The sequence below is a fragment of the Zosterops lateralis genome (assembly GCF_965231275.1).
Source record: "Zosterops lateralis genome assembly, chromosome: 24".
NCBI classification, from domain to species: Eukaryota; Metazoa; Chordata; class Aves; order Passeriformes; family Zosteropidae; genus Zosterops; species Zosterops lateralis.
In genome coordinates, this window is record NC_139784.1 from 3,932,309 (window position 1) to 3,947,980 (window position 15,672).

Genomic DNA, 15,672 nt, shown 5'->3' on the forward strand with positions numbered 1-15,672 from the left:
CTGATCACCACACTCCTATGGGATCAATCGCCACAGCCCCAGAGGGACTGATTTCCACAGCCCCACAGGGACTGATCCCTACAGTCCTATGGGATCGATCCCCACAGCACCACAGGGATTGATCCCCAAAGCCCCAGAGGGACCGATCCCCACAGTTCTATGGGATCGATGCCCACAGCTCTAGGGATTGATCCCCACAGCCCCACAGGGATCCTCTATCCCCGTTCGTCCCACGGGGCCGATCCCCGTTTCCCCACGCGGGGGCGCTGCTCCCAGGGCGGCGCACGGGCCCGCCCGGGGGGGCGCGGCCCCTTTAAGCGGCTGCGGCGGCGGCGACCGCCTGACGTCACGGCGCTGCCCGGAACTCAGCTGGGTTTCCCGCACGGCTGTTCCCGGCAGTCGCGCCCCCCCCCGGCGCCCTGCACCGCCTCTGCCCAGCGAAGCCCTGCGGCGGGAGGCGGTGCCATCCGGGAATAGCTGGGGGGGCAGCCCCCTTGCTGCCGCGCCGTGACGCGTCACGCGACGGCCGCGCTGATTGGCTGTGGCAGGCCGGCCGGGGTGGGGCCTCGGGAGCACCGAGTCGCCATTGGCAGTAGGGTGGTGACGTCACGGCGGGGTGGGGCCGGGCCGCGGGAGGTCCGGTCCCTCGGCGCAGCCGGACGCGATCGCCGCCGTCACCGAGAGCCGCTGCCCCGCCCGCCGGGACCGCCGGTGAGCCTGGGAGGCGCTGGGCGCCGCTCGCCGCCGGGAGCCGGTGTCTCCCGGGCCGGTTTGGGGCCGGGGCGGGAGCGGGGCCGGCATCGCGGGAGAACGCGGGAGGGGCCTGTCCCGGCTCCCCCGTCACTGCAGGGCCGAGCCCCGGTGCGGAGCGGGGTCGGTCAGCGCGGCCCGGGTCGGTCTTGCGGGCCGGCACCGCACACGGCCCGGCACAGGGGCAGAACCCGGACCGGCTTCTCGGAGAGCGGAAAGCGTCGGGACCGGCAGGGCAGAGGAGGCGCGGCCTGCCCGGGTCAGCTGGGGCTGGGCCGAGCTGACACGGCTCCGGAGCTCCCGTGCGGAACGGGCTGGGGCGGGTTGTCCCAGCGCTGGTGGCATTGTGCTGATGGCAGGACTCAGAGCCGGGCCTGGAGCCGAAAGGGTGTCCCGGGCACAGGCGGTGGGATCAGCGGAGCCGCGAGCTCGGGGCTGTCACATGCCGCTTTCACTGCGGCAGCACCCGGGGCCTCCTGCTGCACCGGGCCTTGCCTCCGTTACCGCCCCGGGGGTGCCGGGGGTGCCGGGCAGAGCAGTCGGGCTCCGCAGCTCGGGAGGACGAGCGGCCCGAGCGCCCTGCGGGGGCTGACACTGCTGCCCCCCGTCTCCGTGTGCGGTGGCTCCTGTCCCACGGGTCGTGGACACTCCCGCATTCCTGCCGGAGGGACACAGCCACGGGATTGGCGCTGGGGGAGGAACTGGGAGGGTGGGCTGCGCTGGGCCCGCCCTCTTTGCACCTGCAGGGCCCAGCCCTGCCCGGTGTGCGCGTCGGGGAATAGACCCCGCTCCCGCCCCCACGGCCATCGCTGTCACTGTCACTCCCCCACTCTTCTGCTTCCTGGGGATTTGTTGGAGCTGCTGGAGCAGCGGTGGGGGAGGACAGAAGGCGTGTGGGCTGGTGGATGGTGACAGTGTCACTCACAGCTGCTGCAGTGGGAGTTCTGATGGGATGGACCTTGGAGAGCTGTGATGAAGAACAGCAGGCCGTGGTGTGTGGGGTGACCAGAGCTCCTGCTGTGGCTGTGAGGTTGCCCAGAGCCTTCTCCCCCCTCCTGTTGCAAATCTCTGCATCACTGTTTCCCACCTCCAAGGCTGGCTTTGAAATTACTCCAGAGGAGCAGAGCCAAATTCTTCTAGCAGCCTTTCCAAACTGGCTCTTGTGCTGCCAGAGCGACTGGCTGCTGTGTCAAACTGTTTTCCATCAGGAAAACTGTTGATGGTTGTGTGGAAGAGGGGGCAGCAAGGTGCCTGGTGCTGGTGCAGAGTGCCTGGTGCAGGGACTCTGTGAAGTTTTGTTGATGGCACCTGTCGTGACCCTGTGACGACACTGTGATGATGTGGCCTGTGCAATGCTGTCAGTGACTGAGCTTCATCCTCCTACTCATGTCACTGCAGGGGATGTGGAGTCCCGGGCTCCTTCTAAGGCCCTTTCCAGTGACTCCCCCATACACATTGCCCTACGGCTTATTGTGGGGGCACACATGCAGGGCTTTTTCCAGATGTGTCCCAGAGATGAGAAGGCAAACAGAAAGCAGCTGCAGGGTTGCTTCCAGGGCAGCCCCATTTTGAGTGGTGTGATTGGAGTATGCAGAGCTGTCCCAGAGGCTGCAGGTGACATTGTGCAGCTGAGCCTGACTCTTGTGCTCTGCCCTTGCAGGGAGATAAAGAAAGATGAACTTTAGCTCTTGATCTACTTTTAGCAGCTTTGCTCTGAGCTCTGGACAGTGTGTTTACCTCTGAGCTTGCATCATGCTGTGTTGGTCCTGGCCATGTCGGCTGCTTTCTGGCTCCATTCCAGAGAGGGAGGAGAGGCAAACCACAGAGATGGGCAAGCCTGGCGGAATCAGAAAGGTTCAACCCTCAGATCTTTAACCCAGGCAAGGGTGGCTTCCTGCTGGTGGGGCTGGCCAGATAGAGGCTCCTAATGTGGGGTTCCGGGGCTGGCAGTGATAGTGGTAGCTGCTGCTGCAAGGAGTGTATAAAGGACCCTTTTCCTCCAGGAATATCAGAGTGCCTTGTGTGGATGCCAGGAGGAGCTGGAGTTTAGTGCTGTGAGCTGGCTTGTCCCGCAGCTGTTTGTGGCAGTGGGAAGTGGCTGAGTCCCGTCCAAGTGCCGCTGCTGCGTGGCAGCCTGGGAGCTTTGGTGCTCTCAGATTGGGGCTCCAGCATTGCTCTGAAATGCCGAGATTGTGGCTTTCAGGTGGAATATCTGCCTGGATCGTTGGTCCGGATGTGGCCTCTGGTTCGGTTTCCGCAGCCTGATGGGAAGATCCGCCTGTGAGCCGCTTGGCACCGGGCGCTGCAGGGGCTGCCCAGGTAACTGCCTTCTGTGCCATGCTGCTGCAGCACCGTCCTGCTCAGAGCTGGAAACACGGCTCTGGCAGGATCTGGGCTGGGGCAGCAGCTGCTGCTGTTTCCGGAGGGGCTGGTGCAGCCCCCCCGCCCCGGTGCATGGCGCAATAGGAAGCGAGGCGGCTGAGCTCACCGTCCTGCCAGGGCAATCCCTACAGGCTGGTGGGCTTTCACTCTTGCCTGGCCTGTGCATTTGTTGGGTTTTCCCCCCAGCAGCTCCATGGGGAACTCCTGCACCGCTCATGCTGCAGGAGTGGACTCCAGGATTAAGTGGAAGGGCTGGAGCCCTGCAGCTGCTGGGGCAGAAGGAGCATTCCCTGAGCTGCTGCAGCTGAGAACTGGCCACAAAGGGCTGAACCCCCTGTGGGATGGGGGCTCTGCTGTGCTGCCCCACACACAGCCCTCGCCCACAGCTCACAGCCCAGCCCTTGGTGTGCAGCATCGCAGAGGCTCTGTCACATCAGCCAGCTCTGACTCCATGGCTGTAGGAGTCTGTTGTCTGCAGGACTTTGCATGGCTACTGGCTCTGTCCTTTTGTGTTCACTCGTTGCTCCACTGAAAGCAGGTTTGGTTCATGTGGACTTCTCTGAGGATTGCACCAGAGGGTTGTAGTTCAAGGTTAATGTACTGTGGGGGCTGCTCCTGCCTTTGGGGCTGTTCAGTGCTGTGAAGTACTAAAAACCTCTCTAACTCCTATGTCAGTGCCAATGCCCCTTCCTGGTGCCTCAGCCCACAGAGGATGTTTCCCCTTTCTTTCTTCACACCCAGACAAATGGGGAAAGAATCCCTTGGGAAAGTAGGCCATGCAGCGATGCTGCATCACTCAGCACAGGAACCTTTGGGAAAAGCAAACCACTTTCTGCAGGGAAGTGACTGCTGGTGTCATGCAGAGCTCTGCCTTCATTTGCCAGCACAGCTGGAGTCCCCGCGTTAGCGTCAGTTTGATTTCCATTGATACAAGTTGTGAACTTGAAAATTGCTCCTTCCTTGTTTCTGTAGTTTCCTGGCAGTCTCCGCCTTCCGTGCTTACTGTAAGCTCCACAGCCACTTCCCTGCCTCCCAGCAGGGCCGACCAGGGGTGCCTTTGAGACCAAATTAAAGCCTCATTCCTACCTGTTGCCAGTTACCAGCCTGCCTGTGCCAGCTGTCCTGGAGCACTGTGCCCTGGGCTCATGCCCTGGTGTCTCTGGTTCTGTCCAGAAAGAACCCTTTTCAGGGTGTTGCAATAGTCACAGCTGGGTCCTGGCAGGAGGGAGCCAGGAGCCCACTGGGAGCCAGCCCTAAGCCACCTGTGTCCCTCAGGTCTCCGGAGCTGGCCAGGATGGCGCAGTGGAACCAGCTACAGCAGCTCGACACGCGGTACCTGGAGCAGCTCCACCAGCTCTACAGTGACAGCTTCCCCATGGAGCTCCGGCAGTTCCTGGCCCCGTGGATTGAAAGCCAGGACTGGTAAGACCTTTTGAAATGCCAGTGAGAGGACTTTGCTCATAACACCCACCTGCAGGAGCTCAAGTGGGCTGGAGGAGCTCCATCACTTTCCCACTTTCCCTGGGCCCCTCATGTGGTGGGACTGGCCTCTCTCCCTGAGGCTCATGTGGCATTGAGGGAAGCAGGAGTATGCATGGAGTGGGACTTTGTGCGCTGTGTTAGACCCTGGACCAGGAGAAGAGGTAGCTCTGAAGCAGGGGGATGTCCCCATCCAGGGCTGGCTAACACTGACCTCTTGTAAAGGGGGCTGACTCAGAGCACTGACCCCTGGATCCTGTCCATGAGCATGTGGGACGTGCTCACAGACATCAGGTGCTGGTGTGCACTGTCTGCCTGGTGCTCTGGTCTATTTCACCAGATGGTGATTAGTCACAAGTTGGACTCAGTCTTAGAGATCTTTTCCTACCTCTATGATTCTGTAATTCTGCAAGGTGGCACAAGGGATGGTGGGTGGGAGCAGAGCCCCCCCTGCTCTGCCCCTTGCCCCATGCCAGGCACTCAGGGCTCTCCCTCCCTTGTACAGGGCATATGCTGCCAGCAAGGAGTCTCATGCCACTCTGGTGTTCCACAACCTGCTGGGGGAGATTGACCAGCAGTACAGCCGCTTCCTGCAGGAGTCCAACGTCCTGTACCAGCACAACCTGCGCCGCATCAAGCAGTTCCTGCAGGTGAGATGGGAAGTGCCAGCTTGGCAGGGGTGGGCATGGTGGGGGAGCTGGTGAGAGTCCTTGGCACAGCTCACCACCCACAGCCCTCAAGGATGTGGAGATCCTAGGGGCTGTCCTGTGCCTGCTGACCGTGGGGTGTTTGATCCTTTACAGAGCAGATACTTGGAGAAGCCGATGGAAATAGCCCGCATCGTGGCTCGCTGCCTCTGGGAAGAGTCCCGGCTCCTCCAGACAGCTGCCACTGCAGCCCAGGTCAGTGCCAGGTATCCCAGGGCCTCCAAACTGATTCCTGACAGCCAGGACACAGCCTGGATGTTCTGGCTGGGTGTGATGAGCTGGGTGCCCCCATCTCTCCTCTCCATGAGCCTGTGCTGTCCTGGAGCTGATGCTGAAGTGAGCAGCCAACTGCCAGTGTGTGTTAGGGATGGGCTGAAGATTCTGCAGAACCTCCTCAGGCTGGGAGGGAGCTTCCCCAGGTTACACCCCTATCCTTATGACCTTCTTGTCCCCTCTGCAGCAAGGGGGACAGGCAACACATCCAACAGCAGCTGTGGTGACAGAGAAGCAGCAGATGCTGGAGCAGCACCTACAGGATGTCAGGAAGAGGGTGCAGGTATGTGTCTGCCTGGGTACCTTCTGCTCTCCCCAGCACAGTTCTTGAGTGCTTTGAATGAAATCACATCTCTTGCTTTGCAGGATCTGGAGCAGAAGATGAAAGTGGTGGAGAATCTCCAGGATGACTTTGATTTTAACTACAAGACTTTGAAAAGCCAAGGAGGTAATGACAGCTCATTAATATCTGCAAACCACAGTGTGTTCCTGCAAGGAAACTTGCTGGAGAGGTGTTCCAGCCTCCAGTGCCAGCAGGAATGTGCTCAGGCTCAGGGCATTTGCATGGCAATTGGAGAAACTTAGTCTTCTGTTTCTGCCACTGATGCTGCCCTTGAGGGAGCTGAACTGAGCTTTGCTGTAAGCACAGCAGTGGGATGAGAGAGATTGGCCTCTGTGGGTGCAGGAGAGCCACAGAGGTGCTTGGAGGCTGTGCCAGATTCCTGCTTGGCTATAGGGTGCCTGCACTTTGCTGTGGAAGTGTTAGTGTTGTGTTGTTGTGGCACGTGAGAAGGTGGGAAGAGTCCATGTGTGTGGCTGAAGCTTCTCACCTGTGCACAGACATGCAGGACCTGAACGGGAACAACCAGTCAGTGACCCGTCAGAAGATGCAGCAGCTGGAGCAAATGCTGACAGCACTGGACCAGATGCGCAGGGTAAGTGGGGTCTCCAGATTCTCCTTGGTGCAGATCCCCCTTCTTCAGGGTCAGGGTTTGGTAGTTCCTGGATGGCCAGAACCGGCAGCAGTGCAGCAAGCACAGCCCTGAGTGACTTCTTCCTTGCCTGTGAGTGTGAAACTTGTGGGTCTGTGGGGGAAGTCACAGGATGCTGAAGGTTCTGCTTTCTCTCTTGGCAGGGCATAGTGAGTGAGCTGGCTGGGCTGCTGTCAGCCATGGAATATGTGCAGAAGATGCTGGCAGATGAAGAGCTGGCAGACTGGAAGAGGCGGCAGCAGATTGCCTGCATTGGTGGCCCACCCAATATCTGCCTGGACCGGCTCGAGAACTGGTGAGGGCTGGCTGGGACTGTGTCAGTCCCCAGAGCAGTGGCACTCACACACCTGCTGTGGAAATGAGCTCTTGGTCTCTGGAAATGTCCTTGCAAAATGGTTTCTGATGCTTGCACATGTGAATGTAGCCTGCAGCTTAGACTGAGCCACGATGGTGGGCATGGTGCTGGAAAGGTGTCCCACTGTCCTCAGCTCCGTGTCTGGGGGATTCTGAGACTGCTCAAAAGTTTCTGGCTCTGGAGTCACCTGGGCATGTGCGGATTTTGTTTGTAATGCATGGCCTAGAAAAATGCTCTGGGCTTGGAGCCACAGTTCAGTTCTTGACTGGTTTGGCATAGAGAGTGCTTTCTTGCATGGGAAGAGGAGGGCTCTGCAAGCTGGACAGTGTGGGCTTGGCAGCCAGAGCTAATGCTGGTTCTCCCTGCTCCCCTAGGATAACCTCTCTTGCTGAATCACAGCTACAGACCCGACAGCAGATCAAGAAGCTGGAAGAATTGCAGCAAAAAGTATCCTACAAGGGTGACCCAATCGTCCAGCACCGGCCCATGCTGGAGGAGCGGATTGTGGAGCTGTTCAGGAACCTGATGAAAAGGTGCTGAAGGCAGGCAGGAGCCACAGGCAGTCCAGTCTTGGCCATGGGTGGAGGGTGGGCAGTGAGGTCTGACTGTGGTCTCTGTGCTGTTTCTGCAGTGCTTTTGTCGTGGAGAGGCAGCCTTGCATGCCCATGCACCCCGACCGGCCCCTCGTCATCAAGACAGGTGTGCAGTTCACCACCAAAGTCAGGTGGGTCACCTCCCCTGCAGGTGAGGGAGGGGAGCTGAGCAGGGAGGGCAGTGTGGGATCACTCTGTGAAGGTGCTGCTGCAGATGCAGCCCCCAGCTTGCCTGGGGAGCACTGGTGCTGGGAAGGGATGGATACCAGCAGGATAGATCCCAGGAGGATGATCCCAGTGGGCTGGAGTGCTGCCCACATGACTCAGTGCAGGGCTGGCTGGGGATCCGCCATCTTCCTGGAGGCAGCTGGGTTCCGGTAAATCCCACTGTGGGAGTGGGAAACATCAGCACATCCCTGGCCAGCTGCTGCTCAGCTGGGCTGTGTTCCCTGCCATCTTCCATGGAGGGAGGCTGCTCTGATACCAGGTTCTGCCTGGAGCTTCCTTGCCCTTTTTCAACTGTGTCTTCATGGCACAGAGTAGTGTGGAGGATGTTTGTTCAGAGCTTGGTTGTGGGCAGTCAGCAGCACAAACAAGTTCTCAGGATGCTCAGGGGAGCATCAGCACCTCCCTGTTTCTGGGGACAGGTGCCAGGGCTAACATGTCCCAGGCCTGTGTGTGGTGTGTGCAGGGCTGCCAGAGAGCTGGTCCATACTGCTGGCTGTGCCGGGTGCCATGTAGAACAGGAGCAGTTTCTGTGCACAGGATATTCATCCTCTGTGTCTACTGACTCTTGCAGGTTGTTGGTCAAGTTTCCAGAGCTGAACTATCAGCTGAAAATCAAAGTCTGCATTGACAAGTGAGTCCTGTACTTCTCTTCCAGTGGCACTGGGTGGGCTTACTGGGATGGGACTGATTCCTGCTGCCCTTGGATTGGGCTCAGTCTCCACAATGAGGGCCAGTGTGGCCCCCAGTTGAAAGGGAGGTGCAGAGTGGCGGTGAGTCCTGAGGGTTCACTCCCACGTGTGGGGGGAAGGCCTGTGGGGCTCATGGGACTTGTGCTGGGATGCAGCTAGCACTGCACACCAGCCTTGTCTGCAGCAGGGTAGGAAGGCCACTGCCATGACCTCGTGTCTCTTTCCCCTTTTCTAGGGACTCTGGGGATGTTGCAGCACTTCGGGGGTAAGTGCACTGTTTGCTTTGGTCCTTTTTTTCTCATTTCTGCTTTTATTCCTGGCAAACAACCTACCACACATTCACTCCAAGACAGCCCTGTCAGCCACACTCTTTCTTCTTCCCAGGTCCCGTAAGTTTAACATCCTGGGGACCAACACCAAGGTCATGAACATGGAGGAATCAAACAATGGCAGCCTCTCAGCAGAGTTCAAACACCTGGTGGGTACCATGAGTTCCTGGGCTGCTCCTGTAAGGCCATGTGTCATTGTGGTGCTGCTGCAGCCTGTCCCTCTCTCTGCAGACCCTGCGAGAGCAGCGCTGTGGGAATGGAGGCCGAGCCAACTGTGATGTGAGTGTTGGGGGCCCTGGGAGGGGGACTGGCCATTGACAGGGGCAGCTGAGCTGGGAGGGGATGCAGGAGCCCTGCCCTGAGGCAGGGGGTCCACCAGCAGTGATTGGCACATTGGCAGCTTGCCAGGCCAGCCCAGCCCTGAGCAGCTGTGCAGTCACATTGGGCTGAGGGTGGGTGTCTTGTGGTGCTCAAGGTGTCCCCTTCTGCCCCAGGCCTCGCTGATAGTCACTGAGGAGCTGCACCTCATCACTTTTGAGACAGAAGTGTACCACCAGGGGCTGAAGATCGACCTGGAGGTGAGGCATGGGTGACTGCCTGCCACCACTACCGGTCTGGGTGAAGTCCTGGAACTTGTCCCAACCCATGGTCACATCCTCTCTTTACAGACCCACTCACTGCCTGTGGTGGTCATCTCCAACATCTGCCAGATGCCCAATGCCTGGGCATCCATCCTGTGGTACAACATGCTGACCAACAACCCCAAGGTAGGGCTGGTGTGGGAAGGCAGCAGGGCAGGTGGGGGTGTCACGGTGAGAGAGGGAAACAGGCTGGGGTGTGAGGCTGAGGCAGTACCTGGCCCTGCTCCTGACCCTTGTCCCACTCAGGGCTGTGTGTTCCCTCGTGCAGAACGTGAACTTCTTCACTAAGCCACCCATTGGGACCTGGGACCAGGTGGCAGAGGTGCTGAGCTGGCAGTTCTCCTCCACCACAAAGCGCGGTCTCAGCATCGAGCAGCTGACCACTCTGGCAGAAAAACTGCTGGGTAAGTATGGGGTGATGTGGCATGGTGTCCTGCTTGTCCCTGTTGTCCCCTGGGGTGATTCCCCACCTGTACATGTCATCCAAGAGTGAAGTTCTGTGTTTGGCCTGAGAGCTTTTGGCCTGAGTAATTTTCAGTTGCTTGGTTTTCTTCCAAATGGCACAAATCCCGGAAACTGTGTCTTTGGAAGGACAACTCTATTTAAATGGTTGTGCTTTTTCTCTGCCAGGACCAGGTGTGAATTACTCTGGCTGTCAGATCACCTGGGCCAAGTTCTGCAAGGTATAATTTCCTCTCTTCCCTGAGCACCTTTGCTTGGCTGTTCCCCTCTCCCAAGCTGTGCTAGCAGCCTCTCTGCCTTTTCCTCAGGAGAACATGGCTGGCAAAGGCTTCTCTTTCTGGGTCTGGCTGGACAACATCATTGACTTGGTGAAGAAGTACATCCTGGCACTGTGGAACGAAGGGTGAGTGCCAGCCCAGAGCCTGTTGTTAGACTGGGCCTTGGAAGGGGTCCCACAGGTTCCATCCTGATGGTGTGGGGTGCCTTGTCCATGTGCAGGTGTGGTGTCCTGGGATACTTTTTGCTGGTTCAGAGTGAAAACTCACCTGGGAATCCATAAAATGTCAGTGGCCAGGCCGAGTTCTGCTGTTGAGTAGAGCTGGCAGAGCTTACATCCTGGAGGAGCTGCTCCTGTGCCCTGACCCACATTTGTTGTTCTTGCTTCCTCCTGCCCAGGTACATCATGGGGTTCATCAGCAAGGAGCGGGAGCGAGCCATCCTGAGCACCAAGCCCCCAGGGACCTTTCTGCTGCGCTTCAGTGAGAGCAGCAAGGAGGGTGGCATCACCTTCACATGGGTGGAGAAGGACATCAGTGGTACGAGCTCTACCCTCACTACCCTGGGTGCCTGGCTTGACATTCCAGGTTCCACCAGGGGCTTGGATGCCCTGATAAGCACTTGTCCTTTGTCCTTGTCCCAACAACCTGACTGCATGGGTTAACTTCTGAGCCTAGCCACCCTTTGCTGGTCTTTGCCTTCTGGGTGAATGTGCCCCATGGGCACAGTTTTCTCTGGCACTGAACACAGTCAGGTCCCAGTCCTGCCCCATGGTCTGGTGTGTGCCTGGTAGAGCTTAACACAGCCCCAGGTTCATCTTGTCCCTACTGCTCTGGGGGTGTCTGAAGGTAGCCCTGCCTTTGTTCTGTGCCAAAATTCTCCTTCCTTACACAGGGAAGACGCAGATCCAGTCGGTGGAGCCTTACACCAAGCAGCAGCTGAACAACATGTCGTTTGCGGAGATCATCATGGGCTACAAAATCATGGATGCCACCAACATCCTGGTGTCCCCACTGGTGTACCTGTACCCAGACATCCCCAAGGAGGAGGCTTTTGGAAAGTACTGCCGCTCTGAGAGCCAGGAACACTCAGAAGCGACAGACTCAGGTAGTCGTTGACTTTCTGTGGCTCCTTTGTCACAGGGAGGCTCTGGGGATAGCACTGGCTGTCATCAGCCAGGACCCTGTGCCATCCCTGGAGGGCACAGCCACAGTGTGGGACCAGCCATGGGGTCCCACTGGATATGGGCAGAGGGTGGGCGCTGCCTGTGTTCTGGGGAGTGGAGGGAAGGATTCATCCTTGGGTGGCTGTTGATGAAGCTTCTCCCTCCTTGCAGGTGCTGCTCCATACCTGAAGACCAAGTTCATCTGTGTCACCCCGTGAGTGTTCCTGGGGGTTGTCTGTCAGCGCTTGGGGGGTGTTTGTGTGCTCAGCCATGCTTGAGGGAGAGATTTCCTTCCTTTCTTTCCACCTCTATCTGAGCTTTGCTTGGTTGCCGTGGGGTTCTCAGCCTGGGGTGACGGTGGGGGCTGAGCCAGGCTCCGGCTGCTGCCCAAACCACAGCCCTGTTCTTCCCCTCCTGGGCCCCTTTCCTCTGGAGAGCTCCGGGGGCCGCTGGGCTGTGCCCGGGGGCCCCTCAGCGGGTAGAGGGGGTGTTAGAGAGCTCTGGCCAGGCCCTGACTCTGGAGGTTTCTGTGCTTCTTCTCCCTCGGACAGCACCTCCTTCAGCAACACCATCGACCTGCCCATGTCCCCGCGCACCCTGGACTCGCTCATGCAGTTCGGCAACAGCAGCGAGGGCGCGGAGAACAACGCGGGCGGGCAGTTTGGTGAGTCGGGGGGGGCTCCAGGGGGCCCTGGCCGCGACCACGTGCGGGCCCCGTAACCCTGGCTGTGTCTGCCCGCAGAGTCGCTGACCTTCGACATGGAGCTGACCCCAGAGTGTGCGTCCTCGCCCATGTGAGGGGCTGTGCCGGCACGCGGGGCCCTCCCTGGGCTCAGCCTTCCCACCTCCAGAGCGCTCCCCTGGATTTGTCCCACTCGGCTGCAGCTGCTCCGGGCCTGCCCTCGGGAACAGCTGGGGGCTGGGGTCCCGGAATGGGTCAGGTCCTCACCTGACCCAACACAGCAGCCCCTCTCTGGGGTGGTGCCGCTCATCTCTGGGGGAGGGGGATGAACCTTTTTCTATTTCCTTCCATAACAGTTTTCTATTATTTTTGCTCATTCAAGTGCCTATTTGCCTCCAATTGCAGCCACACTTCCTAAAAATGCTTCCACAGCTCGGGTTCTGCTGCTGGAAGCTGCTGCCCTGACTGCCCGCACCCAAACCCACAAGAGCCTACAAGTTTGGAATTGCAGAGGGGATTGGCCATGTGCTGGGGTCTGCCCTGCTGCTCCCAGCACCTCCTAGATCTTGCAGGGGCCTCTCTGCACCCACCTGGCCCTGGTTTTGGCCAGGATGACCAGTACAGGGCTTGGAGCTGCAGGTGGATGTATCCAGGTGCTTTTGCCCTGGACTCAGCAGGCATTGCCCCTGCTGGACTCAGCCTGGGTTTGCTGGGAGCCCCGAGGTTTGGGAGCTGCTTGTGCTTATCCTCAGCTTCCTGCTTCGGGCACAGTGGTTTGGCCAATGCCAGCAGCCTGGACTCCTTTTGGGATGGCTGATGTCTCTGACTTAGGGCAGTGCTGCTACCCAGTAATGGCACCTGTGTATAACCAACATTTGCAGCTGTGGCCTATTTTGGGAGCTGGGTGAAGCCACAGGGGCTGCCCTGGATTCCCTGTGGCCAGGCTGGTGCTGGGAGCACGGTCTTGCTTCCAGCACTGTGCTGAATTAGATCAGTTGAACCCTGGGGAATTGGGAGAACCAGCATGGCTGACAGTGGGGCACCTGGCCTGTCCCTTTCTCTCTGGGTTGTGAGGGGCCAGGCATAGGATCTGCAGCTTCTTGGGGGTTTCATGTGGCATTTCTGTTGGAGGTTGGCCCTCACAGTTAAGGTGGGAAGGGGCAAGAGTTGAAGGGAGCAGGTGGATGTGAGGGGAGAGAGAGGAACCTGCAGAACCTGCTGTGGGGCCGTGCAGGACAGTGACGTGAGCATTGTGAAGGGCAGGTATCCTGACTTCTGGGGGGTTGATGGTTGTGGTCCTGCATTTCCCAGAATTGGGGGAGCCCTACTGCCCTTTCCATGCAGTGGGCAAACACACGGATGAGCAGTGGAGGGGTGAAGGAGGCAGTGGGAGAGTTGTTCCCTCCAAGTTGCATCACAGCTGGTGGGCAGGGAACCAGAGGGCAGGGGGGAGAATCTCCATGGCTGTGGGGTCTGGGCAAGCCCCTCCAAGCTGTGTGGGAGCAGGATGGGGGGGTCTGTGGCTGGCCCTGGGGCTGCTCAGGGGCAATGAGGGCCCTTTACCCCTCTGCTCGCTCACCACAGCTGCCTCCAGCCACAGTCCCTGGAGCCCAGGGCAGCATTCAATACTGTAAAAAATTTTATTTTTTGTATATTTTATTGCTGTATCTACAGGCTTTAACTTTCTCCGAAATAAAGGCCCTGAAGCGACGTGCTGTGGGGTGTGAGCTTGGCTCTGCCTGCGGCACCCTCCTGACCCCGCTCCGGGAACTGGGGCCTCCGTCAGCACAACGCAGCCCCGGTGCCGCAGCTGCGGTTTGCTCGGTGCGAACCAGCCCCGGCACTGCCGGCACCTGCCCGGCACGCGTGGGCAGCTGCCCCTTATCGGGGCCTGCAGGGCCCTCCCCAGGGCATGTGGGGGGCAATAACCATGTCCCAGCCCCCGTGGTTGCTTTCTCTGCCTCAGAGCCGTGCCTGGGTCTCCTCCACTTGTGTAAAGGAAATGCCGGTGCCAGCGTGGGAGGACACAGCTGCACTGGGGCCCTGCTCTGGCTGCTCTCAGCCCAGGGTGTCTGGTGCTGCAGTGGGGCCCCTGAGAGTGCTTCTGCCCTGGGGGGTCCATAGGCTCGGGGTGGAGCTGAGGCTGGGGGCAGCAGGTCCCAGGCTCTGCAAGGCAAGGGCTGGATGGGTGTATGAAGCTGGGAGCGCTGGCTGGTGACAGTGACATGCTCTGCCCCGGTGGATCCCACCCCAGCACTTGTATCCCTAAGCCCTCTGCAATACTATGGAGAACAGGATCATTCCAGGGTTTGTGCTCTGGTGAGGCAAAGAGGGAGAGATTATTTCTCTGTCAGAGCAGGATTAGGGGGATTGTTCATGTGGGTCATGTGGAACTAGCTGTGCTGGACAGTTTGAGGCGCTGGAGGTGCCCTGGAGCCTTCTCTGCCCTCTCTGTGCCCTGGAGCATCCTGCGCAGGTCTGAGCTGACCATGTCCCTGCTTTGGAAACCAGCCCTGTTCCAGGACTCCTCCATTTCACTGTCAAACCAAAGAAGGGCTCTGCTCAGACCCCACAAACTCATTCCTGCTCCCAGGATCCCTGTGTGGGATCATTACCTGCCTCAGTGGTGCAGCCCAGGGTGCTGCAGGTGGAGGGCAGTTCACAAAAGAATGAGGCCCAGCCTGTCTGCAGGACCCCCTTCTCCTGCCCTGGCAGGTACCAGCTCCCCTCTGGCAGCTGCAGTATGAAGTTGAGAACCCAGGACTAAGGAATTTTACCCATCTGCAGCCCTTGGAGTTGCCACAACCCTGTGGTGTCAGGAATATGGTGTCCATTCCATATTCCAGGGGTCTCTTATCTCCCTGGGCCCACTGCATCCCTGTTGGAACCTGCCCCACTTAGCCAGGGCTCAGCCCTGAGTAATGGGGTCAAGGGACCACTGCTCCCAACTCGGGGTTCCTGCTGTCAATGCTCTGGGAAGTCCTGGAGCCTGATGTGCAGCAGGAGAAAGTGCCCAGGGAAGATTCCTGTGCTGGGTTGGTGAAACCCCAGCAGCAAGTGGGGCAAGGGCCACTTGCCAACATCCTGTCCCCCTCCTTCTGCCCCAGCCAGCCCTGCGGGGCTGCAGCCCTTGCTTTCTGCCTGTGCTGGGGCATAAGGTTGTTTGTGGTTCCAAAAGGAGGTCACGGGGTGGCTTTGCTCCTTGCCAAGGGCCACAGCACAGTGGGGAGGAGTGGGGATGGTGTCTGAGCCAAGCGTGCAAACGGATTAGGGGTTTCCAAATGCAGATAATCCGCTTGGGATGCGGACACTTGCGTGACGGGCACAGGGCGGCCCCGTGGGGAGGGGCAGCCACCTGCCAGGGCAGCCCTGGACCAGGGGCAGTCCAGAGCAGGCTCTCATGTAGAGTCCCACTGCTACCTGGGGTGTCTGAGCTGTGCAATATTGACAGTTCTTGGGAATAAAGCAGCAGACAGAGATTAGAGGGGAGACAGCTTATCTGCAGTTCCAGCCCCATCCCCAGGGCCAAGCAACTGAATGAACAAGGCTGCAGTGAGGGGTGGGAGGCAGAGGCTCCCGGGACTCAGCTGCCACCTGCCCAAGGACCAGCCTGAGCATCTCTTCTGCCCTCCCATGTGCTGGGTAGGATCTTCCCACAGCAACACATGC

The 15,672-nt window shown here is 59.0% G+C and overlaps 1 protein-coding gene across 2 annotated transcripts; it reads left to right on the plus strand.

Annotated features, from left to right (window-relative positions):
- Positions 1-646: 646 nt before the first annotated feature.
- On the plus strand, positions 647-13,713 carry STAT3 (signal transducer and activator of transcription 3). Of its 2 annotated transcripts, none has more exons than XM_083877463.1 (24): positions 647-711; positions 4,408-4,554; positions 5,117-5,261; positions 5,415-5,513; positions 5,779-5,874; positions 5,958-6,039; positions 6,432-6,526; positions 6,727-6,878; positions 7,313-7,471; positions 7,570-7,662; positions 8,331-8,390; positions 8,684-8,713; positions 8,833-8,926; positions 9,009-9,056; positions 9,272-9,355; positions 9,446-9,544; positions 9,687-9,822; positions 10,049-10,101; positions 10,189-10,283; positions 10,556-10,695; positions 11,051-11,266; positions 11,493-11,535; positions 11,873-11,985; positions 12,064-13,713. In XM_083877463.1, the coding sequence occupies exons 2-24, from the start codon at positions 4,427-4,429 to the stop codon at positions 12,117-12,119; spliced, it is 2,316 nt and encodes a 771-aa protein (XP_083733589.1). In that variant the 5' UTR covers positions 647-711; positions 4,408-4,426; the 3' UTR covers positions 12,120-13,713. The 2 variants fall into 2 exon arrangements, with proteins under 2 accessions (XP_083733589.1, XP_083733590.1); XM_083877464.1 differs by having other exon boundaries at positions 11,051-11,263.
- Positions 13,714-15,672: the final 1,959 nt, after the last annotated feature.